At 46.3% G+C, this 26759-nt stretch overlaps 1 protein-coding gene across 1 annotated transcript in view; it reads right to left on the bottom strand.

The window, feature by feature from the left end:
- The window catches only part of LOC144146213 (echinoderm microtubule-associated protein-like CG42247), a 67150-nt gene that overhangs the window by 1451 nt on the left and 38940 nt on the right, over positions 1–26759 (bottom strand). The window contains exons 3-8 of the mRNA XM_077678176.1: positions 12102–12594; positions 10150–10299; positions 8709–8778; positions 7480–7581; positions 5005–5094; positions 2989–3126 (exon numbers count right to left, since the gene is read on the bottom strand). Coding sequence (XP_077534302.1) covers positions 2989–3126; positions 5005–5094; positions 7480–7581; positions 8709–8778; positions 10150–10299; positions 12102–12594 — 1043 coding nt within the window. The remainder of the gene's footprint in view (positions 1–2988; positions 3127–5004; positions 5095–7479; positions 7582–8708; positions 8779–10149; positions 10300–12101; positions 12595–26759) is intronic.

Here is a 26759-nt window from a genome sequence, read left to right as displayed (position 1 = left end):
AGGGAGCAGGAGTAATGATCACTGCACAGAGTCTGAAAAAAGGATACGAACACGGGCAGGTTTTTCGATGTAAAAAGATACCTAAATGCATAAAACGGCCGCGAATACTGGAAAGTACTCTCAAGATCATGAAAAATTGCCAAAGTAAGCGGAACGAGCTTCGGAGGGTGCTGCACAAGAGCTTGTCAAGTTATGACAAGGGCGGCTGCAAAGGGCAACAGAAAGTTCGACAGCAAGTCCAACCAGGCTTTTGCCTCCACATTTCGCTTTCAGCTCCTGTTGACATGCCACAATTCTTAGCGAATTTTAGCACGGTCAGTCAATGTGCACTCTATATTACTCCCCAGATCTTAAGGCAAACGTTGTAGAAGACATTAGGACGAGTGCAAGTGTTTGGAATTGAACGTTAAACGTTAAAGGGACACTAAAGTGAATTTGTCAAGCTCCCGTTTTTGCTTTCACTGCGTAGACTGGCTCAAATTAGCACACTTTTCATCGTTTATCCGGTTGACTAATCGGTAATTATTTTACAAAACGCGAAAGAAGAAAAACTACCATGCGCGGTTTGCGGCGGCCGCACCAACTAAGCTGTGACGTTGGGAGGAGGGGGCACCGTGATTGGACGATGCCCAAGGATGGCAATCAAACAAGTTTCGGTTTCGGTTTCGGTTCTGTAAAACAACATGTTTGACATCCGATCCTATCGTTGGATGGGCATTCTCAATATCACAGTAATCGTAGTACCGCGCTTCTGCCATGTTGTCGGCTGTAAAATGCATAAGATAAGCCTCCAAGGACGGCTTGGAATCGTAGCATTCATTAGCTGAGCCCTACGCAGTGCATGAACGCCCTCCGTGTCCCCGCAGACGCTCAAATGCATGCACTTTTCCCCCATATTTGGAGCTTGGCTCACTCATGCCTGTATCGTAAAAAGCGTGTTCGCACTAGTCCAAGGGTCTGTTGGTTCTGGCCTGTGCCCACTGCCCGCAAGCAGTCGGTGCTTATGCAACAGCACGCCAACGAGAACTCGCTAGCGCGCCAGTGCCAGGCTGCGCGAGTTCTGTGGACTAGTTCGTGGAGCAATGAACGTTGCGGCCCAAAAAAAGGTGAACCCAGTATAGAAAACATCGGCGAAAAACGAAAAAGTGAAATTGTAAAAACAAAAAGCATGAAGCCGCGGGGATTCGAACTTGTGACTGGCAAAACACTTCGAGTGACATACCTAGCGCCCCAGCCAACTATAGGCTACGGGCGGGCGATGCCGAGCATGGAAATATAAGCTATATAATGTATAACCAGTTTACACTTTTATTTAGTTTGAGTATTTCAAGCAGCTTCGGTGACTATTCGTTGTATTGCGCTCGTGCAGTAAGCGTCCCCCGAGTTTCCACAATAGCTCACGTCTAGCAATTGCATTTCGTAGACGGAAAAGTGTTCGCAGATGCGCAGTCGTGCTGCTGACCGCTGTGCTTGTTCACCCAGCGCAAAAAAGTGCTTCCCGCACCCTAGTTTTACGCTGTACGGTAAAAATATCAGATGATTTTATTTCCTTAGTACCTATATTGACTTCGCTGACTCTTGTCCCCCTTCAAGAGGCCTTATATTTTCCTACTGGCGTACCAGTCAGTGAAGCGTCGCATGTGCGCTTGTGCAGCGCTTGTGTGAAGCGACCTTGACTTGGAGCTAGATACAGTGTACAAACTAACGAAGTAAATAAAGGCACATTTTTCCATTCCCAAATGTGTTGTGGCTTAGTTTCAACTGATCGAGCGAATTGCGACGACCCGTCGGCGGCCGGCGGACTAAACGCTGGGCCGACTGACTCGGTCGTGGAAGGTCGACGAGCCGTGCAGTAGCGCAGCCAATTGCCAGCTCCTCTCCTGCTGACGTCACACGAAAACGCCACAGAAAATGGGCGAGCGTAAAGAGAGGAGGACAGAATTTTCGAATTGATTTTTCTACTAAATAAATTCGCGTAAACGCGCTCAGAGTGGTCGAAACAAGGCCTAGGGACTCCGGACTACAATTTGCGCTCGTAATCCCGCATTATTTACAAATCACTTCAGTGTCCCTTTAAATCCTAAACTTTAAACATTGTTAAATCTTGTGAAATTTATTGCTGAGCAAAATATCACATTCACCCCGAAACGAGGGAGGGGGCGAGAGCTGTAATTTAAACACACATTGTGGCAACTCGAAACATTGCGGACTCGGGTACGTATTGTACGATTTAATTTATTCGAACGGTTAGCGCCCGTTAGATTTAGACGTGCGATATTAGAAGCAACCCAGTTTTTCCTGGCTCACTAGGGGGAAAAAAATGTTGACGTACAACCAGTTGTTCCTGACGGCTCAAAAAAAAACAAAAAGGGTTACCTGCAACATTTACTATATCCCCTTTCCATAACACAAGAAACAAGAACAAATCATTATCTTCTCGATGTTTTATCAGGTCTTTCACTGTATCACTGAGGGAATTTCTGCTTCATGTAAGTTGTTTCTTCCGCGTCCAACGGAGCTGGTTCCGAACCCGTACTGAAGCCGACGATACTAAAGAAAAGAAATAGTGAAAGGGCCACAGGACGTGGAAGAAATCACCTTCATGAAGCAGAAAATAATTACCTCAGCCATTGTGGGAGCCCTGGTTAGGTATCAAGAAGATATTGTATGATTTTTTTGTTTGTGCTATGGAGAAAGGGACGCAGTGAAAGATGGGGAGAAAGCTCTGTATTTCTGAGTAACCGGGAACGACAAGCTCTATCGTACCATTTCTTTTCATTTGCTTTCTGTCTTCTTTTTTTGGCGGACAAACACCCCTTGATTATCTTTCGAGCCAACGCTTCTTAGTGGTGTCGATGTATTTAGTGACAGACTGAAGAGCTTACGGGGCAGAAAAGGTGAAAGCTAAGCGTCGTCCTGAGAGGACAGGGTGTCGTTCTCACGCTAAGCGCGGCTTCGCGCAACAAATGTAGAAAGACGGAGGCTCACAGCTGTGATGGCGTCCAGCCTGTCCAGGTAGTGTTCTTTGCCTTTCCTCCAGAAACACAGATGCTGCACGCCGAACGTCAGGAAGAGCTCGTTCTCAGAGGGCGGGAAGTGACAACCCAGCACGGGAGCCGGGTTAGCCTACGAGTAGAGGGAGAAGCGAAACAAGCAAGATAAAAGCGACTCCCGAGCAGCAGATAAAGAAGATTTCCAGAATTCAACACCAACGTTTCCTGTCTGCCTGCAGTTGTGTGGACTCGGGAAGCGAAAGCCAATGCAGATAACGCTGCCTTATTGCATCGCCGAAATGTTTGAGTGGCAAACTTTAAACTTCCGAGGCAAAGTCTCAACACTGAAGAGATCCAGAAATAATCCTGAGAGAATTCCAAACAAACATAAATCCACACCCAACACGCCTACATGTCATCCATCTTACACTCTACGACCTCCCATGGGCTCAATTCCAAGCACCAACCCCATTCTAGCACATTGTATGGGAATGCCAGTGAAACCCACATCTTCCCCCATCCCCAACCCCTAATACAAGCAGTGGGAGAGTGAACTGACGAGCTCTTGCCCCGAAACGCAGCAACTGCTAGCGAAAAGGTCGACAACCGTCGGGCGCACTAACGAAGCTTTGGATTGAAGACACGGACCCAGCACAATCTCGCTTCTGCACTTATTAGTCTTTTTTTCTCTGTCTCTCTTTATCTCCCTCTCAAAACTCAGAAAACGCTCATATTTGACTTTCACTTTAAAACTAAGCGCCGTGGGCAATAATAAATTACCTGTCTTGGGTTGATTGCGCTGCGGCATACAGAAGCAATCGACGGCGCGACCACTAAACTAGCGCTCTCCGTGCTGTGGTGGCCGTATGAGGGTATGAGCGAGCAAGCAGGAAGATCCTATTGTTTGAGTTTGGTGTTCTAACACACGTAGTACGTGTATCGAGGTCCATGCTTTATATCAGCAAGTGAAACCACGCTTTTAAGCCAACCATTCGAGAAGCAACCCCGAAGTTCATTATAGTTCAGCCTTACGACTAACAGGCGGCCTTTATGAAGTTAGACTTCTGACCTGCTATAAGAGGTTGGTATCGGCTGTGCGAAAGAAAACATCTTTAGCAAGGACTAGACTTCTAGCAAAAAAAAAAAATAATAACACTTCAGATTCGACTGCCGCGTAATAGATAAGCGTACCTTTCACCTGAAATAGGCGTTTGTTACTTGTATATGCCAAAAGTAAATTCTTGAAAATTTGACGAAAAATGATTGTGCTTCCTGCGAAATCGAATCGACAAATGTGCTACGTCAAGAGCAGCAGTTAAGGAAATTACGGCTATTGGAGATGTACGCTCTCATTGCTTCACAACCCTGTGTCCCTACGGTACTTTTTTGCGGTTGATTTGGTTAAGGATATCTTGACAGCGCTATAGCTACAACTACGCAAGCCTGGTATTTGGAGACGCGTAGATTTTGCTTGACGCCGTTAACGGGTTTTCACCTGCTCATTCCTGCTGCCTTCTCCGAATTGGGCCTCGAACTTTCCCCTCTAACAAAAGTATTCCTCCTCCCGCTACCCCTCCAGACCGCTTTATTTAATATTTTTTTCTTGCGGCTAGTTGTGGAATTACATTGAGCTTCAAAATTGTTTTCCCTTCCTATATTATTTTCTACGCTGTTGTGCAATGGGATCAATTCCCAATAAATCGACCTTAATTACGGCGCACGTTAAAGATCCCCAGGTGGTCAAAATCAATCCAGAACCCTGCGCTATGGCACGCCTCATCGCTTGCGTTGCGTCGGCGCGTTACAGGGCGTTATGTTATGTATTCGGGAAAAGAAACGGTTGGCTCCTTGTTGCGCTCATATAGTTGCAGAGGATTCTAGTTCGTAGTTTAAAAATAACCGAAGAGCGTATACAGGCGCAGTTCCGAAAAAAAAAGAAAAGCTTGCACTTTTTCACCTAAGCAAAATGCAGCCTTGGGGAGTGCTTCAAAAGCCCTATGTAAATACTTACAACTGCTCTGCCAAGGATTTCGTTCTTCTGCCAGTCCCATAACGATAGTTCGTGGTCGTGACTAGCATCGACGGCGACAAGAAGCGTGCCCTGGAAATAAAAATATACCAATAAGACGTACACGTATTTCTGTTTAACACGAGAACATTTGAAGTCTTCGTAGCCCTTCAAATGCCATGGATATGGAAGCGTATTTCAAAACGCGAGAAACAGTAGTAGCTGATTCGACCATATGAAGCTGACTGTATGACACCGCCACAACATTGCTATGATTTTTCTGTGGCTGTCATACGCCTTTGCTGTACAGCGCGTGTTTGGCTGCGCTGAAATGGCTCTTCGTTAGTGTGCCTCTTATGAAGAGGCATCGGGACTGACTGTACCACGATCCCGGTGGCGTATATGCGTTTCATAGTCATGCTTGAAAAATAGGGCGTGACTTGGACAACGACACAAACGAAGAACGACGGGACAAGCGCTCTTGTCCAAGTCGCGCTCTATTTTTCAATCAGAATGCGCTAACTTGCCCAACAGCTGCGTTTAATGAAGTTTCCTAGTCAGCACAGCCAGCAGTCATCTGAGCTTGCTATGGTGGTTATATCACGACAGAAGCGTACCTAAAGCACACAAAACCACCCAAACTGAAATAAATAACGGCAGAAATGGACATAAAATTGGTGAAACAACACAATTGTAAAAAATAACGTATGTAGATGTTTACCGCGACTGGCTCAGCCAGTCCTTTGCTGACCTATATGGAGAGGTAAAATCAACCTAAAGTGGGCAAAATTACCTAATTGAAAAAAAAAAGCGAACCGATACCTTTTCAACAGGGAAACAGCCAGGGTGTTCTAAAATATTCAACAGAAAGCCGAACCTGAAGGAGGCAAAACCACAAAAACGTATAAAAACAATAGCTTAAAGACACCTAAAGGTAATAAAACTACCAGAAATAGTTTTTATAATGATAAAAGTGTCATAAACAGATAATATGCGGGATAAACAACATTAATCTTCAAGCATAACCAGTCACTGAAGAAAAAAAGAAGAAGAGCGCTACCGAAATTTGCACTCGTGCTTGGATGTCTGCTGTGCGGGAGCGGAACCACTGAGACCATATGCTTCCGGGAGATTAAATTGAGTGCCACAAGCACGTGGATATGGCTTCAAACATGCCCCTAGATGGCGCAATGTTTTACGAAGCGCGTATACGCATCCCGGTGTGCTATTTTATTATATTTTCACACTCTACTTCCCGTTTGCTACGCGTAGGGAGATTGTTTGAGCCCGAAACTACTTGCCTTTGTACGCTTGCCTTCGTTGCCATCGTAACGGCGCAGCTGTACCCTCTCTTCATTATGATATATGACTGGATGTCGACGGAGGGGAACAGGCAACACATTTGGGAGTTTCGGAAACAACTACCCTACCACTGCATGAGCACGTGTAATGTTTGTACTTTTTAACAGTTCATTAACTCTAGTTATCCTTGTGAACGATTAGGAACACACGTTATTTTATTCCATAGCGACCATTTTTTATTACAAAAAAAAAGCAATGTCAGTTCCATCGACTAAACACACTACAGACATACACCAGTCTCTTTCAAGTCTGTCACTCTAGCCCAGGGGCCGAAAAACTTTACATGCCGAAGAACCAGTTGCATATAGCCCGCACGGTGGGACAACAAATCCGGGGGGATTGGCAATAGTATTTGACAGTAATTGACAATAATCAGACTAAGTGTGCAGATGGGGGACAATGCCAACTGGAAGCGGTCAATTCTCTGTTCTTGTCTCCCGTCCAACCCCATTTGAGGTCAGAACTGTCGTATAGGCCTTTAGATAGGAAGTAACAGGGGGAGCGGTGGGGCTTCTGGGGACGTGCTGAGGGCCGCATAATACTGCCCCGCGGGCCGCAGGTTGCCGACCCCTGTTCTAGTCCATCTGTTGCTCTCGGCTGGGCATCGACGTTCAAGCGGTTCCTCCTCGCTTTGCATAGCACGTGGCATGTGACCTTCCAATCACCTGCACCATAATGACACGACTTCCCGATAGACTTCAGCTCCCGGCACTTGTCAGTGGCGTCAAACCTCGCCCCTTGTTTCGTAAACTAGGCAATCAGCACAGATACCAGGTGATGGCGCCACCACCGCTGTCCCGACGCGGCCCTCTCGAAGCCCCGTCGGGAATCTGTTTCACGAGATGGACTGCTTTGACGGTGACTGCCAGTAGACGGCACACACAGGGTCATTCGTTTTTCATTTCTGATTCCTGGAAAGCGCGTGAGGCATCATACACCTCCTCCACGAAATGATTGACTGCCAGCCTAAGAACTTTTCTTTCTAATACTTTAATTGTATACGTGTCCGTTGCGAAGAGCTGAGCTGTGGTATGCAACGAGACACTCAGCCCAGTAAATCTGCTCGAAGAATGGTCTGCGGTACATGCCGTAGGCTGCGGCCTCACGGTCGCTCACCTGGTACGAGAAGCCGAGACAGGACAGCCCCCCGTTGATAATACCGGCTCCCAGAACGGCGAGTGTTTCTAGCGTCCTTGTGTTCCAAACACGAATATGAGCCTGTAGGGAAGAAGAATAGGGCATTAAGAGAACCGGTGATGTGTGTACCGGCGGGTACATTAAACTGCGAAAGACATCTAACCAAAACATTAAAGGCGGTGCTCCTAAGGGTGTGAGAGAAACGCTTCAGTTCAATGTGAGACTGTATGGGCATCAGTAGGCATCGCTGTTGTTAGGATTCTAAGGACTAAATAAAGAACGCCGATATTCTAAACGTGACCAATAGGCATGCGAAGTTTCCTTTCAACCCACAGGGTTCCCTTTAGTCACTGGGCTAAGCAATTCTTCCGGAAGGGGGTGTAGAAGAACAACGTCCAGAAAGGACTTGTACCCACCGTACTCCCATGACCATGGCTAGCAAACGTACGGCCACAAATGCGCGTAAGACCGCAAAAACAAAGATAAAGAAGGTTGCAAGTAGTTAATTTTTTTACAAGAAAAAGAACCATAGAGAGAAAAGAGAAACTCAGATAGAGAGAGATAGAGAGGAGGTGGAGGAGGAGGAAGGAATACGAACGACAAATATATGTTGCATTTTTCTTAATCTCTCTGCATAGAGAGCATGAAACTGAAAAGAAACTGAAGAGGCTTCGACCGCCATGAAGTTCGCGTGTAAATAAACGGTTTCGTCTAGTGTAATTCAGAGACGACGTCAGAAACTGTTACGATCGTCTCAGAGGAAACCCCAGAAGTAAGGACGTTACGAAGGCGCCCAGACAGGGCGGCAGCGCTGAGCGCCGCGAAAAAGTAGCAGACGCACTGCTGGTGTAGAGACGACTGGCTTCCCACGCTAGAAAGACGTCAGAAACAAAGGGCGAGAGTGTAAAGCGATACAATGGTGCGTTGTGAGGATGTTATATGATCTCATTAATCGTCTAAAACCGGCTTCCTGTGTAATTTGACACCGAAGATGAAGTAACCACTATATCCGGGCACTCACAACGCAGCGCTTGTGAATCGTCATTACTGTTTCCTTATGAGAACCTAGTCTTGTTGCCGGCCGTTGCTACGTAATAAACAATGATCGGTGCAATGCTCGCTTTTGGTTCAGATTGCCCCGGCAGAAAACCAACGACCCTTTGGGCTTCCTAATTTCAAATTTTCCATAGAGGGAAGGAGAGACTCACTGGAGGTGCGTGGTTCAGCCCAGCTCCTTGGCCTGTTGCTGCGACGTCCTCGTTGTAGTTGTACGCAATGCTGGAATAAATAATGAGCAACTTTGAGAAACCAATCATAAAACAGCCTAAATAATTAGGATAAGCGCGATGTCGATACTCCAGCCTCTGTCATAAAGCGCAGGCGCCGAACTGTGTGTAGTAACCCTGAAATTTTAGCGGGAGAACCACTATATCACCGATTCATGTCTCCTGTCTCCAAGTTGGTCCGAGAACTACAGCGCTTTCGACACGCAGTTCGGTTAACGTGGTGAGAGTACAACTCTTGTTCGCTGTGTTCTGCACGCGATGTGGGGGGTAGGGTTGGAAGACGCTTGCTCGTCTTTTTAACGGGCGGGTGTGACGCGAACTTTATAGCTTGTAATGAACGGTGGGCGTGTGCTTGCAAGCTAGAGTTGGCCAATCGTGCCCGCGTCCACGTAAACGACGCTGCAGATCTGTTCACCCTGCTAACCTAGACGCTTAGTTGATAATTTGCTACAAAAGTAAGGAATTTTGCCAGGACACACAAGAAAGGTTTCGAGTGGATTTATTTTTTCTGTAGCGCCAAAAGCACAGAGAATATCAGCATCACTCCCGAGTGGGCTATCGTCACTTGACATAACCACAAAAGGCGACAAGGCTATAGCATTGGATAGCTAAAAACATTTGGTTCAGTAAATTTTTACGATGCTGGCTCGGGAAAAAACTAGTAGTTCAGAGAAAGCTGTGTTCGTGTGGTTTAAAATTGAGATCGTCACTAAGGAATTAGGGCTTAATGCTGTTAGGACGAAGGGGTCCTAAATATTAAGCTACATATGCAGTTTTGAGCTGATTTCAACAAGTTTAAAATACTTCAAAGACTATTAGCAAACGGGGCCACCACGCGTTTAGAACGCTTGCTATAGGCATTACTTTGCGGCCATATGAGGTAAAATTTTGGGTTTCTAGTGTTGGCAACAATGTCTTGCAAAATGAAAATACGCGGAATTTAAACATAGACGTTAAAGGAAACGAAGAGGGTCGCAAAACAAGAAATAAAAAACACATTTACAGCCAACTAAAATCGTACGTCATATTTCGTGATTCTCACATATATGAGCTTGCGGGGAGCGGGAAAAGAGTTCCGGCTCGGCATTATGTTCTTTCTTGCCTGTTTCCTTGTGACGTAAAGAGCTCCATCATCTAGCTCGCACGATAATTGTACTCAAAATCTTTAAGTGTCATCAGAAAATTCCTGGTCATCAGGAATAATGTGCTGGACACCTTCACGCCAAAAATTTTCATTTCACAAAATTTTACTTTTAAGATGGGCCGACCAAGTTGGGCATTCGCGGTTTCAACACCCGCAGTTCAACACCGTCGTCTTATAACCGCTGTGATGTGGTTGCCACCACGTGGATAGCGTGCGTACCAGTCTATGTCTAGCGAATGTCCCATGTAGAAACGTTGTTGGTGTTTTGACCGGTTGAACAGCACAGCCAGCGCCGCCACGTTGTACAGGATCTCTCCGGAACGAAGGACGTGTAGGTTGCTGAACGGCCCCTGACCTCGGTAACCATGTCTGAACCGGGGCTGTCAAGGGCTCTGAACCATGGCTTTGGGGTTCTGTGGTTATCAAAGAAGGTGCCGGTTGTGCGCGGGCAAGCACGTTGTGTTGTAGGGGTGGGTGTCCTCTGACACTAAAGGCATGAAAAAAAAGCCTACTTCACGTATACTCCGGAATCAGGGGGGACAGCTGTTTGATTGACTAGGATATTTACAAAATTGTGAGATAACACGACGCCTCCAAAATTTAATAAATATAATATGATTTGCGAGGTCACACTATTTGCGGAGTTTTGCTAAAAGCGTACAAAGTGACATACATTCCGGCAGGCTGTGACAGGAAGTGACAGGAAGTGACAAGCAGGAACAGCCATTCTGGCGAATGTGCGAATACGTACAATAGAGACCTTTCAAGAAACTCGAACAAGGGCTGCTAAAAGTATTGTCTCTCTCATGGTTGGCGGCGGATTACGCTACGTCACACGCAAAAAGAAGACCGAGAGATAGATTTTATAGAGAGGTATATGTGAGGAACAGAATGAAAACACTAAAGGCCTCATTGCTGTTTCGTATACAGGCGAATTCAGCGAGAACACCGACGCGGCTGCTTTATGAGGGGAACCTTCTCGCGTCGGAACTGTTCAACGTGTCATAATCCTGGTGATATAGACTGCCCCGATCATGCGATAGAGCGGTCAACTTTGTTTGAAGTACTTCGAAGGAGAGCCTCCCGGCATGCCTCTTTGGAGGACATCATGTGCTTGAAAAAAGATTGGTTTTCTCGGCGAGGCGTTTCGCGTACCGTCCTTGCGTTTTAGAAGGACACAAACTTTGTTGATCTTAGTTATTTGCAGCGAGGGGTTTTGAAAATGCGCAGTTCAGGTGGAGCGATTCCAGGCGCGTCCTGCATCGCTCCTTCCGCCTTTTCCCCAGCACCACAAGCGTACACACTCTCTCTACGCGATGAAGACAACTTATATTGTATAAGCCATGTCTGAAGCCTCCAGAAATTCTTGTCTTTGTTATAATGCGAAAGCACTATGCGAGTCAAGTGGTTTTTTTAGTGCGTTAAGTACTTGATTAGTATAGCTAACAAAGATTCCTTGAAGTTACGGTTGCTGGAACGCATTTGATAATTTATGTGCTTAAGTAAGCGCAGTCTATCTAGAAAAAGAAACGTGACAGTTCAATTATATTTTAGATGACTCAATTATCTACCAAAAATTATAGATGAAGATGCTTTAAGCAGTGAGTAAGTGGAAAAGCCTAGAAAAAATCTTTTTAAGGGGCGAAGCCCCTTATGGGCTAGGACTGTTGGCGTCTCCTGTCGTCGTCGTCGTCGTCGTCGTAATCGTCGTCTCATGTAGCCACGGTACTAAAACATCGGGAAACTCGTTTACCCTCGCGCGAGAACGTAAGGCATACTAAAAAAACACCGAGACACTCGTTTACGCCTCGCGCTAGAGGGCTTCGTGCTTCAAAGACAAGAGACTTTTACAGCAAAGCTGTATACCCCCCAACGGTTTCATCTCCACCCAACGGTTTCATCTCCGTTGGCAAGAAACGCCAAGGCGTCAAGAATACACTTCTACACTGCATGCTTCGCCCCTCCCCAGGCTTCACGTTAGTGGAGATGGTCTGGAATTTTTTTCTCTGCCTGACTCTCTTACCATTTCTCAGCACAACAAACAACTAACGAACATTGTCCAGCTTAGTTAACCCATGTGTCCCGTGCAATCGCACCCGTTATGGAAATTTATCTAAGCAGATCCACTGTCCAAGGGCAAGTATGCAGTTCTGTACTCTTCCGAAGGATACACCCAGCATATCTCTGGCCTCCTCTCCATCCTCCTTGTGGGCGTCTTGTGGCTGGGCGTGGAAGAAGTGTCCGTGGACATGGGCGAGGACCAGTTGGTCGAAGTGGTGGCCGTGCTACCACTCGCCGCCTGGGAACCCAGCTCGGCTTGCTCCATGTGCACCGGACTGTGCTGGTCAGACCCTTGGTGGTTTGTGCTACCGGGTCTGCTCCCCACAACACCATGTTGCTGCCGCTGGTCCCGGTCGCCCGACGACGATTCGTTCACCACCACGGCGGTGTCGTCAGTCAGAAGCGCTGGGTCCTCTCCTCCCGGTGGACTTTCTCCCTCCTCCTCCTCCGCCTTCCCATCCTCTTCCTCTTCGTCGTTGCCGTTCAGGTTCTCCTCGTCTTCGCCGCGAACTTCTCTCCTCGAACCTTCACCGTACTTTCCGTGGGTGTCGGGAAACGGGGTGTCTGCGTGGCGACTGTGCTCCGGGACAGAGTTGATGTTACCTGCGAAAAGGCAGCGAGTTTTGCTACGCTCGAAGCGGGTGTTTTCTTTGTGTAGTAAACGCACATCTGGGTCTCTCTATAGACAGGTTGCATGTACGCGATGATATGTACTCACTGACCCAGTAATGAGGGAAATGAACCTTAAAGGCCCCAGGTGGCCCTAACTTACGGATCTCTGTTCGCACTCAAGGATACCGTAGCGGGTCCAAAACGTTATTTCCGTCCCTTGACCTTAGCAGTGACTGCACTTCACTTCATTCATCATGTTTCCTGACTAGACGAAATTTTGTTTACTATGCGAAACCATGATAATGCGAAAGTGATCCCAGGATATCGCACCATCCTTCTAAAGCATCGCAGTACCCCGAAGTCAGGAGCTCATGGCAAAGGCTAGCATCTGAACGACACCTGGACGACGCTCTAAAAGCGTTTTTTCACCAATGCAAGTAATTTTAGGGCACTAATTTTGCTAAAGCTACATTCCACCGGAGCCTTGCCCGAAGAACAAATCTCTCTTTACTTCATTCGTTTCCATTCCTGGGAGCCAGTCGCAGTTTTTTGTGCACTAGAGCTGGGGGCACCATACAATGCATATGACGGCGTCAACAGTTGGAACCAGGGAAGAACTGACCAAGAGCTCAGCCGAGGTGTTTTTCAGCACCCGATACATATATTCGGTAAATCTTAAAGGGACCCTGCAACACTCTTCGTGCAGTGCAAGTAAACCTGCGCGACGTTCAGATTAGACTTCTAGGAACACCCGAGCCAAATATTACACGTGCACGTGAAGCGGTAAGCGCGCAAATAGCCGTGAAAGACGCGGAAAAACCAACCGCTCTCTCTTCAATTCTCCCCATTATGCACCCCTGGCATGGCCTCTGCGACGTCAATCGGCCCATGGCTGTCCTGGCTGTCCTATTGGCTGTCGCTGGTCAACTTCGCGGCTAAATTATGGCATTTCCTGTGACGATCAGCCGTCGTCTGCGCTGTGTATGAACTTCTTCTATGTCTGAACCTGTCCGCATGCTTTTGGTGTCTCTTTTGTTTTGAGTGCGCGCGGAGTTTGAGTGACGAACTAAATATTCCAGTTTCAACGAGCCCACTCGACAACAAACGTTTATTGCTCCAAAAACGCCCTACCAGCCTGGGCGCGTGCTTGCGAACAGGCCACCATGCCTGCTTTTTAGACCGGAAATAGACCCGTCCACGTTGCTGGGAAAAGTCCGAAACTCCCCGGCCTGTGACATATCGAAGGCCGCCGAACAGAACACCGCGCGCAGCCCCCCTCTCCGGGAGAGAGCGCGCAGCTTTCGTCGCGTTGTCCGCAGAAATGGTTGCGATTAACGAAGAGGCAACCTAAAAGAAGCGTGTCCTGCGTGCCTAACACTTTAGCGCTTCTCCGAACAAAAACCTAGTGAAAATTCAACGCATGTGATCACAGATCAGTGAGCCCCGGTTCATTATTTTACCACGAAGTGAAAGGACGTTCGATGCTACGCCATGTCGCGCTGCTTCTTCTTCAGACATGTACGTCTATTCTTTCAAGCGGCACAGACCGCACGGCGACCAAAAAAAAAAAAAAAACGATAAAGAAGAGTTTACCGAAGTTTTTTTTAAAGAGGTTCGGGGACTGTTAAAAATATACTAGTACCACTACTGTGATTCTGTGGGGAGCTATGGGAACGCCTCGCAATTTATGGACGATCGATTACTAAACGCCGAGAAGCAGCGGCCGCAGGGCTACGAAACGAACGCCACTAAAGTTGAGGCGGTTCTCTGGCGAAGCATTTGTTCCGCGAGGATTCGGCATTTTGAAAGCACTACTTTTTAAGAGTACTGCATTTTAGTAGCGCATCTTAACCACCATAGACAAACGCAAATATTCTAGATTTACACTTACTGAGGTAAGATGCTGCAACGCTGTGATTAGGGTCAGTGTGAAGTCAAGGCGCGAAGAAGCACCAGACACTTCAACAAACGTGCTTTTGCCTACTTCAAAGGTCGACCCTGTCTGATAAGGCTTCCTGTGGCGCCCGAACAAACGCTCCGTATGGCCGCGTTACTACAAACATGTTGAGAGGTGACCAAACGTTTGCTTCTTCAGAAGGCCCAGTAGTGGCTCGATGTCCTTCGTTTAAATTTTTTACTTTGTTTTGTGATATCTGCAGTCTTAGAGCTAGCTGTTAATCTGTTATGCTATTGCTGCATTTTGAAGTATTTTCAGGCCGAACTTGCAGGCAGGTGACACGTGTAAATTGGATGAAATATACAACGCCGCTGCTGCGTCGGTGTGACTATTCAAGTCGTTTACACGTACCAAGTACTCCTAATGTTCGCTCCATTTTAACTGTGGCTGATTCTTCGACAAATTATATGTGGCGTAAGATGAGTTTTGCTGAGGAGTTAAAACACACGAGAAAATGCATGCTGTTTTCTGAATGCGTTCCGCCATCTATATCCGCCCCCTTTGTAGATTTAGCCAGTATCTTTAGATTAATACAGCAGAATATCATCGGCTTTCTGCGTCTGTTGACTTTACAATACACTTTCGATGGCTAACAACTCTCCAGGTGGACAAACACGATGCGGCTAATAGTATCATCGTCAAAAACGAGGATGCAATGATCATCATTTAAACACTGCAAACGTTTAGTGCGCTCAGAGCGTATATCTGATTGACGAAATTTTATTGAAGCAAACACATTTTCACAGGGTAGCAATGCAAAAAGAGAGAACCTAGTTAAAAGGGCATTAAGAACATGTCTTACATAATGTCAGTACGAACAGTAACTACTACCGTTGCGAAAAAAAATAGTGCCAGAAGTTTCTGTTGCCCTGGTTTTTTTAAGCTCCATGAAGGTTCTTAAGTGCATTTGCGGCCTGTGGTTACTCGTTAATAAGCTCTCCTTCTTCCATGTGTTTATATGCTACTTACTTGTGTTTATATGCTAGCGATACACAGAAGCGAAAAAGTAATAAATTGGTAACCCCTAACCTCACTGTAAGAAGGCTGGTTGAATTTAAGCTAAACAGGTTAACGTAAAGTCAGTGATTGAAGCGGAATTTCGAATAACAGTAATGCATAAAAATATCAATAAGAAATCGTGATCTATTTTCCTTTGTGAAGGTGAATGATCAGCGAAGCTTTTTAGCACACGACATAGAGGTGCCACGCAACTTAGGGCAAAGATACCAGCAAATTTCACTTTTCTTGAGTGTTGAGGAGAGTAATTTCTATGAAAGACACATGCATACACGCGCACACTCTTATTTTGAATCCGATGATCTTGAAAATGGCGCCTTTTGATGATTAATGTACTCAAGATGCGTATCCAAGTGATAATACGTATAAGCTCGAGTTCCAAATTGCGTTTTGAATGGCGTATGACATCCAAGAATTTTGCAAACGGCGCAGTTGCCAATCCCTCATTCTATGTACAACACATCTGGAGGTTTCATTCTAATCTGCTTTGGATCGCCTAATAGTCGCCGTTTAACTAAGATTGATAGCAATGCTGGTTCACAAAGATAACACCAAGCGAAAGTTCTGCGTTTTCAAAAATTGGCGAATTTGGGCAGTTATTCTTTAAATTGAAGGATTTCTTCATAGATTGCCCTGTCACCATTTTAAACATATTTTTTTTTTAAAGCACGAAGCTTCATTAAGCTTCGCTGGTTGCATTTTTTGTATGAAGCCACGTAGGTTGGTCCCGGCGGAGGTCGGTCATTCACAGCTTCCGTGCGCGCACTGCTCGCGTGACCACGCATTGTGCTCACGCCTGCAGGTGCCATTCGATGGGCGGTCACCCGTCTCTGCAGAGTTTAAGTGCTCCTCTTTTGTACATTTCCTGCTTCCCAAAAACAATGCCCCTATAGCGCGTCTCTAACGGCTCTCTAAAGTTTGCTGGTGTTGTGACAACTGTTGTTTAGCGCGTTAAGATTCTCCAACAGCATTTAAACAAGAAAAATACGAGTATATCAAGTAGCAGCACTGCATGTTATTATTTTAAACACATTGGTGTTGTGTACATAATTTCGGACAACATCGTTGTCTTCACAGCCAACGAGCCGGGTTTCTCATGCAAACAAACTACATCCGTTTATAAGTTGTGTTTGCAATCTTCTTCTGTCTCTTTCCCCCCATGTGTTTTGTCTTCTTCTCTACCTATTCTACGTCTCCCCCTCCTCTTCTAACTGAGATGCATGTAGCGAGCCGATGTTTGCTGGCAGGCAGAGCAGTATGCCGGCAAACTTCTCAGCTTTTTCGTATAGCAAAGACCTGTGTTTCTTTTCACATATAGCCATGCTCTATCATATGAGGTGGGATTGCCAACACATAGTGGCCCTTGCCCCAAATCTCATGCCTTCAGTTGAGCATAAGGAGGTTACGGCCCTCACTTTTTAAACGCGGAGCAGTTGTAGCTGGCCGTAATTGCGTAACGCGTTAAAAAGACCAAGAAAATGCCCGCCGAGGCAACCACCGAGCGTCCCCGGCTCATGCAGTGGCTTTAGCAAAAAAAGAAAAAAAAAACTGGCGAAAACCCTGAGGAGCGCCTCACGCTGCCTAGCAACCAACAACGCCACAGCTGGCGCATCACCTGCTCCATGGAACCTCAACGTCACTCCAGGAACGCCGCGCATGCGTCGTGCACGTACGCGCCGCTCCTGTCAAGCGCTACCGCGTATGTAATGCTTGGCATGAGGCACAGAGTTTCATACTAATATATACTAGAGGGAAATCTGGCGCTGCATTCGCGGGCCGCCATGGGCGGCGCCATTGCAGCTAGCGACGTTCCTCGCCTTCTTGGCTTAGTTAGCTACATGGCTTCTTTTTCGTCTTGAACCCAAAATCAACAAAAACGGGTAACATTTTTTCTTTATTCAGCTTGCATGAAGCTTCTAAATAATCCCTAACAAATACATCTTTCTGGAGCTTTAATGTTATAATGATAAAACAAATTCGATTAGTCTTCCGAAGTAATATTCTTGCATTTTTGCAGCCAGAGGCGACTTTTCAGCCTGTTCGTGAGCCATGCCAAGGACAAGTGGAACGTGCCTGCCCGGTACATGACGGAACGCTCGCCGAAGCGCGGCTCCCCTAGACGGTGGCGCCAGGTTTCTCTCTAGTGTATATTAGTATGAAACACTATGGCATGAGGAACACGACGATATCGATGCATATGACGGTGACTACTACTAGCACAGAGCAAAGCGACGACGGAACATGTAAATAAACAATTTAAAACTTGTACAAATGCATGGTGATGTGTCCTTCACTGCTCATGTATAAAGAAACTCTGCAGCATCGCCATGGTTCAATCCTTGCGGGACTTCATGCAAGCTTCGCCAGTTTTTTTTTATCAACCAAACAACTTTGGCTGCTCCACCAAACGTGTACTCATTATCTCTTTCTCCTGTACGTATTGTCCCGCGCTTTTGCCCGTTCACCTATGGACCCAACTGTTTGATCAGCTGTGCTCAACGTCTTTCTACGGGTACACGCCGCTGTGTTTGGCGGGCGCACAGGCTGAGAAACGAAGAGGAGGCTGATCGGTGGTGTTCGGTGTTTGATTGTGCGCTGTTCCTGAGACTTTGGAGCGGCCTTAGCTGCTTCCGCTTTTCAGCATGTACTATCGTAATAAATTGAAATACGAAGAACGGTGCGCGTGGTTTTAATATATTATCCTAAGTCTAAGCGAGAGACTTCGCCTGCGCAGTAAGAAAAAGCCACCAGAGGGCTTTCCCAGCCTCATACCTGCTGTGCATACGTGGCCCGTCGCCAGGGAGCGCAGCACGTACTGAAAACCACGCGCACCATTGTTCGTACTTCAATGTATCAGCATAGCACGCGCGAATACGCTTTGTACAGTTAGTAAATATATTCTTCCCCACTGCCTTGTCACAATATTTTAATTCCGTGAGAACACGATTGCTAAAACGTCAACGTAAAATGTAAACCTTTTCTTTTTCTTTCTTTCTTTCTTTGTTGTTACGTGATTTGTAGTTATGTGATTTGTAGTATGTGTTTTGTAGTTATGTGGTTGAGAAGTTCGTATTGCTTGTGCTTTAATACTTTTATAATTTGTGATTTTGTTAACCCCCATTTATGTTTTCTTTGTTTGATGAATACGAACGCTCCCCCTGTGTAATACCCTCCTGCGGAGGGCCTTTAGGGGTACCTGAATAAATTAGTAAATAAAGTGAGTAAGCACAAAATAACGTCAGAGTGGGTTTGTAGGGGAAGTTTGTTCGATAAACGTATACAACTGGTGAAGCTGTTTGTACAAGGCTGTTAATGGAACCCTGCAACACTTTTTTTTTTCAACTCTTTTTGAAATCTTAAATGCTTGCGGAACGTAGTCACCCAACACACCCATTAGGGGGTCGCAAAGTACCTCAGCCAAAAATTACCGCTCTATGACCATCAGATAACTTGTAAACTCGCTCAAAAGATTTTTATCTTTCGGATGTGACGTTCTTCGACGGCTCGAGTTAGGTCACTAAGGCCATGTAGCGACTGTTGGCCGGTTTTCCTTCAGTTGCAGTAATGAACGCTCTTCGATAGCAACTTTAAAAATAAAGCCACAGAAACAAAGCAGAAACGGAACGCGTATATGGTGCGACGAGCAAATCATGCAGTGCCGCTCTTTGCTGGCGATAACTATAGCTTTCGCAGTGGTTCCAGACACGAAAGCGCTTATCGAAAATGTTAAAGGGTCCCTTTAAGCACGAACAAGTAAATAATTGATGGCGACAGCGCCTTCTTTGAAATCCGCATCCAACGTCATTGATTTTTTTTTTGGAGGGGGGGGGGGGGGGTCTTGTTCGACAGCGGTGCATGAATTGACTCAACCCTCTACTCTTAATGACAACAAACACCCGTTCCTAGCTGGGTAATTCGATCACTGCGCCCCCTAAACCTATGGTCTGCGGCCGAATGGAAATTCTGTCCAAAACCTCCATGCTGCATCGAGACAATTCCTGACACTGTACATAAATGGACCCGATCAACTCGGGTTGGAGGCCCTTCCCCATCTCCCTGCAAGATCGGTACCTGTCGCCGAGTGGCTGTAAGGTCTTTGGTCGACTAACACAGAATGCCTACGATCTCTCACACTGTTTACAGAAATGTGGGCGTGATAGATGAAACGATTAATCAAAATAAGGTCAAAACCTTGAGCAAACACTACGTGAAACCAATGCGAACAAGCTAGCGAGGTCGCTAAATTTATAGCTTTGCCGATGAAGGTTAATACGTAGACATCACCGAAAGTCAATGGCGGGCCTGAAAATGAAGGACAGTGGCTGGGAAGTGGGCATATATCACAAGTTATACAAATAACGGCCGGTAATCAACAGAGGCCAGATGACAAATATTCTCGCTGGACGAAACGGTAGGCCACGGAAGAACTCTCGGATTATTGATGTACTCATCCCTTCTTATTTGCCCACAAATGATGTGTAGATCACTGGGATACTTATCAATGGGAATAAGAGCGGGGTACATCTTGGCTTTGAAAATGTACCTCGTTACTGTATAAGCAAGCATCATTGCTTAATAGTTGCGTTGGCGATTGACAGTCAGAGAGATGCATGCTTCAACAACGCAGGCGTAATGTAAGCGGCCTGAATTATACGGCACGCAAAGAGGCTTTAGTGCAGCAGCAGTAACTGTAATTTTATCTTACTGAAGTCTAAATTCACAGCCGAGGTTTGGGGATACGTTCTTATAAAGTAGCGCCCTGAACGTGATCGTCTAGTGCGGTGGGCTTTTCTCAGTCAGTTGATACTTTGAAGAAAATTGACGACAAATGGGCGCAGTTTGGTCAGCTTGCAATATTTACCGAAATGAAGTGTGCTATTTGGAGATTGGCTTGTTTCCCAAAAACGTTCAACGAAGTCATGTAACAGTATGACAAACTAAAAATGTTTATCTGATTTTTTTACTTCAAGCGAATTTTGTTTGATTTTGTTACTTGGCTGCGTCGGCGGACGGTGCTCAGTCAAGCTACATGGTTGCAGCCGTTTCTCCGTCCGCTTTTTCATGTCTGTAACAAAATTGGTGGAAATAAAAACTCTCGATTGATTGATTGATTGATTGATTGATTGATTGATTGATTGATTGATTGATTGATTGATTGATTGATTGATTGATTGATTGATTGATTGATTGAGATCGATCGAACGAATAAAATAGGGTGTGCTTGTGCTGTTACCGTGTTTTTAGCTTCTGAAAAAATTAATATGGGAGGAGCTGGTGAAAGGTGCCTACGTTCAGCGTCCTTTCAGGATGTAGCCACTCAGTTCAGTTTCAGTGCGCATATTGCAAGGTTTAGCGCAAACACCCGTGTAGTAGCACTAAAAGATCGTGCCATGTCACTGCGATGGCGTGACAGGAAACGGTGGTTACAGGCTGCTTTAAATACACAGCTACCCTCCCCCCCCCTTTCTTGACGGACGCAGTATTACGCTTTTCCAAATTACCAGGTTGTATTTACCTCACACTTAACAACTTCCATGCACAATGCAGTAGGGATAGTTTCTGTACCGATTCCCGGCCGCGGCGGCCGCTTTTCTTATGGAGGCGAAAAGCAACAACGCCCGTGTGAGCGATATTTCAGCGGACGTTAACGATCCCCATATGGTCAAATTAATCCAGAGAGAGAGAGAAGAAACTTTATTTAAGAGTCGTTCGTTGCGAACTCCACACTGGACGGAGGTGGTTCCCTGTTCACGGGAATCCATATGCTGCTCTCGCCGGCTGGCCCCTGCGCTCCACTACGGCGCGCCTCATCGCCTGCGTTGCGTCGGTGCGTTAAAGCCTACAATCAATCAATCAAGAATCTATGGCTGGTTAGAACGAGCGAGTAAATTTTATCGTACAGGACTGAAGCCTTGAACATCACTGCTTAGAGCAAGGCCACATTAACGCCACAGAAAACGGTCCTAGCCAGCTACGGCACCCAGTCGTAGGTTTGCGCGACGCTCAAACCGCTGCGGTCGCAATCCCGTATTTCTTAGCGCCGCTACCTCACAGGCTCAGCTGCCCTCAAAGTACCGGACCTTCCAAGACGGCGACATCTTCTAAGTAATGGACAGACGTGTCAATACCTCCATTAAATTTAGCATCAATTCGCACACTACATCATGCATAGCTAACTAGAAAGCACCTATTAAAGCACTCATGAAAGAAAAACTGAAGTATTGGGACAGGGTTGTCGCACTCATTGGTAAACAAGGCATATAGACTAATGTACATTTTTTACAGATGATTATGCCGCTGTGACAATTTCCCCGAGATTTTGCGATTAAGTTACTCGAATGCAATTTGTCGTCACAAAAACTTGTACGAAATGTGTGGATCTCTCTGGCAGTCCGTGAAATCGAAGGTCAATTCAACTCAAAGGCGATAAATTCAATTCATCGGAAGTTTTCTGCAATTCACTGGCAGCAAAAATGAGGAATTTCTACGTCTTAACATTAGTGAAACATTCTGCTGTCTTGAAACAGATGCTGCAGGAGTTAATGAGATTTCTCAGACGGGGCCGTAGAAATTATTTACCTTAAACCCGTTTGGCAAACTTCAGCCTCCACCGCAGAACTGAACAGCTTGCTATGGAGCACGCTTTAAAGAAAAATGACGAAACTAACGCGTAAGACTTGGAGGTAGCGAAGCTGTACGCAAACTTCACGGAAATCACGAAGGCTTAAGTCCACGATTGCAGGCGATTTGGTTCTTCGCTGCCGCAACGACCTTTACTCCATAACAGCTGCTATAAGTATGACCTTGGTGACTCCTCTTTGGATTCTCGCCTCTAGGTTGCGACAAAATTGAACAGACTGCGAAATAATGTCTGAGCAAATTTCTTTTTCAAATTTCTTTTGAGCAGTTTCTGTTTTTTTTTTCATGGACGATAGTCATGTGCTGAAAAGTGAACTGTAGTCATCTGATTCAGCGCCCCGTTGTATGTGAGACGTTCATTGGTTTTACTGCTTGTACGTAGTTCATTTGTCGCTTTCATTGTCATTTCCCATACCTCCCATATGGTGTAATTTTTTCAGGCCGACCTCTTCTCCTTTTCAATAAACATTTACTCTCTCTCTCTTCCTTCATTTTTTTCGGAAGTGATAATCATTGGACATCCCGTACGCTATGACGTGGACGTGTCTTTCTAGTTCCCAGCAAGTGTTGCCAGGATTACGGCAAACGCTGGAGCCTTTCTCATTCCGAGCAAGTATTGCCGCGATTACGGCGAACGCTGGTTTTTTTTCTTTTTTTTTTGTCGATCTTGGCCAATCTCCCTAAGTTGGTATGCTTGGCTTGACAAACGTGCACCAGGGACGCTGGGAGGCTGTCGCGAGGCACGCACGCTCCAGCGGTCGGCATTTTCTTGTTTTGTTTAACTGCCGGGCGGCCTCGGCAATCTTGGCCACTCTCCCTAAATGAGTAAGCTTGTTTTGACAAACGTGCGGAGGGGACGCTTGGCGGTCGTCGCGAGGCACGCGCACAGGAGCGCTAGGCATTTTCGTGGTTTTGTTAACTGCCGGATGGTAGCCGCGAGGCCGGCGATCGCGTGCGCGCACTCGGCAATTTCTCGGTATTTTTAACTGCGGACACCAAAAAAATAGGATTTCCTCAGCTTCGCTGTTAAAAAGTTTTAATTTTCAAGGTCATTCATCGTGTGGCAAGTCACCTTCAGCCGCCGGCGAGCTAGCTGCGCCTTTGTTTTTTTATCGCTTCGTTCTCTCGGAGCCTCGCCTCTGCAGCACGACTAGGCGAGGGCGAAACGGCTGCTTCGCTTGCGCTCGATCGCTCAGCGCCGGCAGGGTGGTCTGTGCGTGCGCTTCATCTCAAACAAACCACGTGACTAGAGGCGGGTTTAACGGCTGCTTTGCCGGAGCTTGGTTTCTCAGTCTCCTCATCGATGGCTCGCCGGCTGTCCTGACTGCACGTGCGCTTTCAGCGCAAGTGAAAGGAAGAATTCAATCACCCAGAAGACATAGCTAGAAGGCAGGCCGCGAAATCTCAAGCAAAGGCAAGCTTTTACGAAACACTGTGGGCATAGTCTTTGCTTTCTCTCGTGATAACTATAGGCTTAGAAGTGTTAAACCTGGGCCATTTTTGTTGTTGTTGGTCGGGCAGAAATTATCGCTGTCAACTCGTTGTGAAAATCCTTGCAGTAAGATAGGTATTCCAATATAAAATTTCAAAATTTGGTTTTTAGAGTTTTTGTTACAAGCTAATAGTTAAGAAGTAGAAGCAACGCAAATCAGGCGTTTCCTGAAAGGCATACCGACGTTCAAACTCCTGTAAGGGCTGGGTAAGTATGCATGCTGTCTGTACATCACAAATGTGCACAGAAGCATACGTGCACGTTTCCAATGGGCTAACGCGCAACGAGATCAGCAAGAGCGTGATAGCGATACGGTAATCTAGGACGGAGTTAAATAAACAGCTAAGAAAGACGAAACAAAGACGGCCACTTATTCAGTTTGTTCGGGGCTTTGTTTTCAATTTTCTGCGTTCCTTCGTGTCCTGCTTTGAAATATGCTTATACAAACCTAGGACCTGAAGCATGGCATAGTGAGCTTATGACGATCATCTGGCACTAAAATTTACAATACAAAGATTGAATAAAAAGTATACACGGTCGGGTGCACCAACCTACCAATACGAAAAACAGCAGCAGCGTATCTGTTTGTGCAGTGATCTGGCATATTTCCGTAGCAGTTTGAGATTATTCCCAACCAGAGACGATTGCGTACCGAACGGATAGCCCCGAATCAGCTTGTGAAAGGATTTCTTGGCTTCATTCATGTCTGCCGCTATCTTCGTTCCCCATGAGCTATGTCGTGCTCTTCTCGCGGTACAACAATTAAAAATCTCGCGTGTAACGTCCTCTAAATTCGCTTTAGAGCGAAGGCTATAACGCCATGTCTCACAAGGCCATTCATCGTTTCGCAATGACCCTGAGCAACCGAAGCGCGATTGCGGCCGGTGTGACGCTCACTCGGAGCCTCGCCTCTGTGGTACCACGTGACTAGGCGAGGTTTTAACCATTGAGTTTCGTACTAATATATACTAGAGGGAAATCTGGCGCCAATGTCTAGGGGGTCGCGCTTCAGCGAGCGTTCAGTCATGTACCGGGCAGGCTCGTTCCACTTGTCCTTGGCATGGCTAAACAGGCTGAAAAGTTGGCTCTGGCTGCCAACCAACAATATTGCTGTAAAAGTTTATTCAAAATTGTTTTGTTGTTATAAAATATAAGCTCCAGAAAGATTTACTTCTCAGTGATTATTTAGAAGCTTCGTGCAAGATCAACAAGAAAAAGTATCACCCTTCTTTTGATGATTTAGGCTTTGAGACAAAAAAGAAGCCATATGGCTAACTAACCCAAGTAGGCGAGGACCGCCGCTAGCTGCAATGGCGGCGCCCACAACGGCCCGCGATTGCAACGTCAGATTTACCTCTAGTATATATTAGTATGAAACACTTTGGTTTTAACGGCTGCTTCGCCGGCGCTTCGTCCCTCAGTCATGCCGTGGATGGCGCGACGGCTGGGCCGTCTGTGTTTGCCCTCCTGCGGAAGCAACAGGCTGAATCCAATCATGCAGTAGTCTAACTTTCGCAAAACGCTGTGTACATAGCCTTTGCAAAACCAAGACAAACAGACCCATCACTCGGGGTAACTAGGTTTACAAGGGCTGAAAGTGGCCAGTATTCCTCGTGAATTCACGATCCGCTTTTTGTGCGCTCCATCACGGGCAGGCCAGTGCTTGGTTCTGATCCATTGCAGCGGGAGGGGCGGTCCCTGTCGTCTTACGGAGCAGCTGCGTGTTCTTTTGATCACCATAACCACGCGTACGGCTGTGGATAAAATAGGAGCAATACCCTATCTCGAGAGATGGGCCAATAAAAGTTTGCCGCTTACGAATAAATAAATTGCGAGATGAACCGAGGAATATTCCGCGGATTCCTGCGTTCTTGTAGCATCAGAACACAATCTCCAGAGACTGTAGCTGCAAAAAACCTCTACCGATCTTCCGATCTTCAAAACCTGCCCGTTCATCACGCATAAAATGGCCCCCATTTCCTGCAAACGGGAACTTGGTGACCTATGTAGTTCTTCAGCAGCGGGCAAATACTTTGCGCGCTACACATGTTATGCGGATTTCACTATCGATTGATTTATTCTAAATTTTTAGGGTTTTACGCCCTCAGGCCACACCTTTTCTGTGGGACAGGCAGTACTGCACGGAGGGGGGCAAATTGGTGTCCACCACGTGGAAATCTTTAATGGGCTTCGAAATCTCGGCTCATGGCCGTTTTCGCGTTTCCCCTTAATAAAAAAAAAGTGTCGCCGCCGCCAAGATATATCCCATGTCCTTGGTATCGGCAGGAGAAGACCTTTGCAAGTCAGCCATTGCTGCCCTGAAGGGTCTTGTAGGCGGCATTTCCCAGCTGCAAACTTAAAACTTCGCTCGCACGTCAGTGATTATATGTCCCACAGTACCTGCAAATTGGAATTTTGCGCTGCTTCTACTTTTTTCCAGACGGTGGACACACCTTTTTGCGTGTCTAATACGACGCCTATAAATAGGACGAACACGTGCTTATAGGAATTCCCTTCAAACGCCTAATTAACCACAACATTGAAACTTCGCGCAGACATCAACCCGGGAATTTCTCCCATTGATTTCAAATTTAGGCTCTCTCTGCAGTGCTGAGCTCTCCCTCCCCTCCCCCCCCCCCCCCCCAGAAAAAATGTAAAAATGCGCATAACTATTTCAAAAGCTTTATTCGGTATTTTATTCGAGACTTACAAATCATTCACGCACTTGAAACTATTCCCGCCAATAAGCTACAACATATGCCACGTGCTCTGTGAAATCGAATTCTCCCACACGCTTAGCTCTTTCAGGGCAATTTGCAAGTCTTGTACACGCTACGTACAATACATTTAAATAATTAAACTGAAAACGTGGATTAAGTATTTTTTTTTTTGTAAAACACCTAGCCAATAGAAAACCTTGAAAATTTTTATAAGATAGACGTTTACGTCACCCTTCTCCTCCTCCTCCTCCTCCTCCGCCGCCGCCGGCTTTATAACGCGGCGCACCCAGGTTCTATTCCGATCACGGGAAGTGTTTTTTAAAAGACGATA

This window comes from Haemaphysalis longicornis, unplaced genomic scaffold, assembly GCF_048455015.1.
Source record: "Haemaphysalis longicornis isolate Haplotype H1 unplaced genomic scaffold, Haemaphysalis longicornis Haplotype H1 scaffold_7, whole genome shotgun sequence".
NCBI lineage: Eukaryota > Metazoa > Arthropoda > Arachnida > Ixodida > Ixodidae > Haemaphysalis > Haemaphysalis longicornis.
Note: the sequence above shows the minus strand (reverse complement) of the source record. Positions and strands in the feature narration are given on the sequence as shown.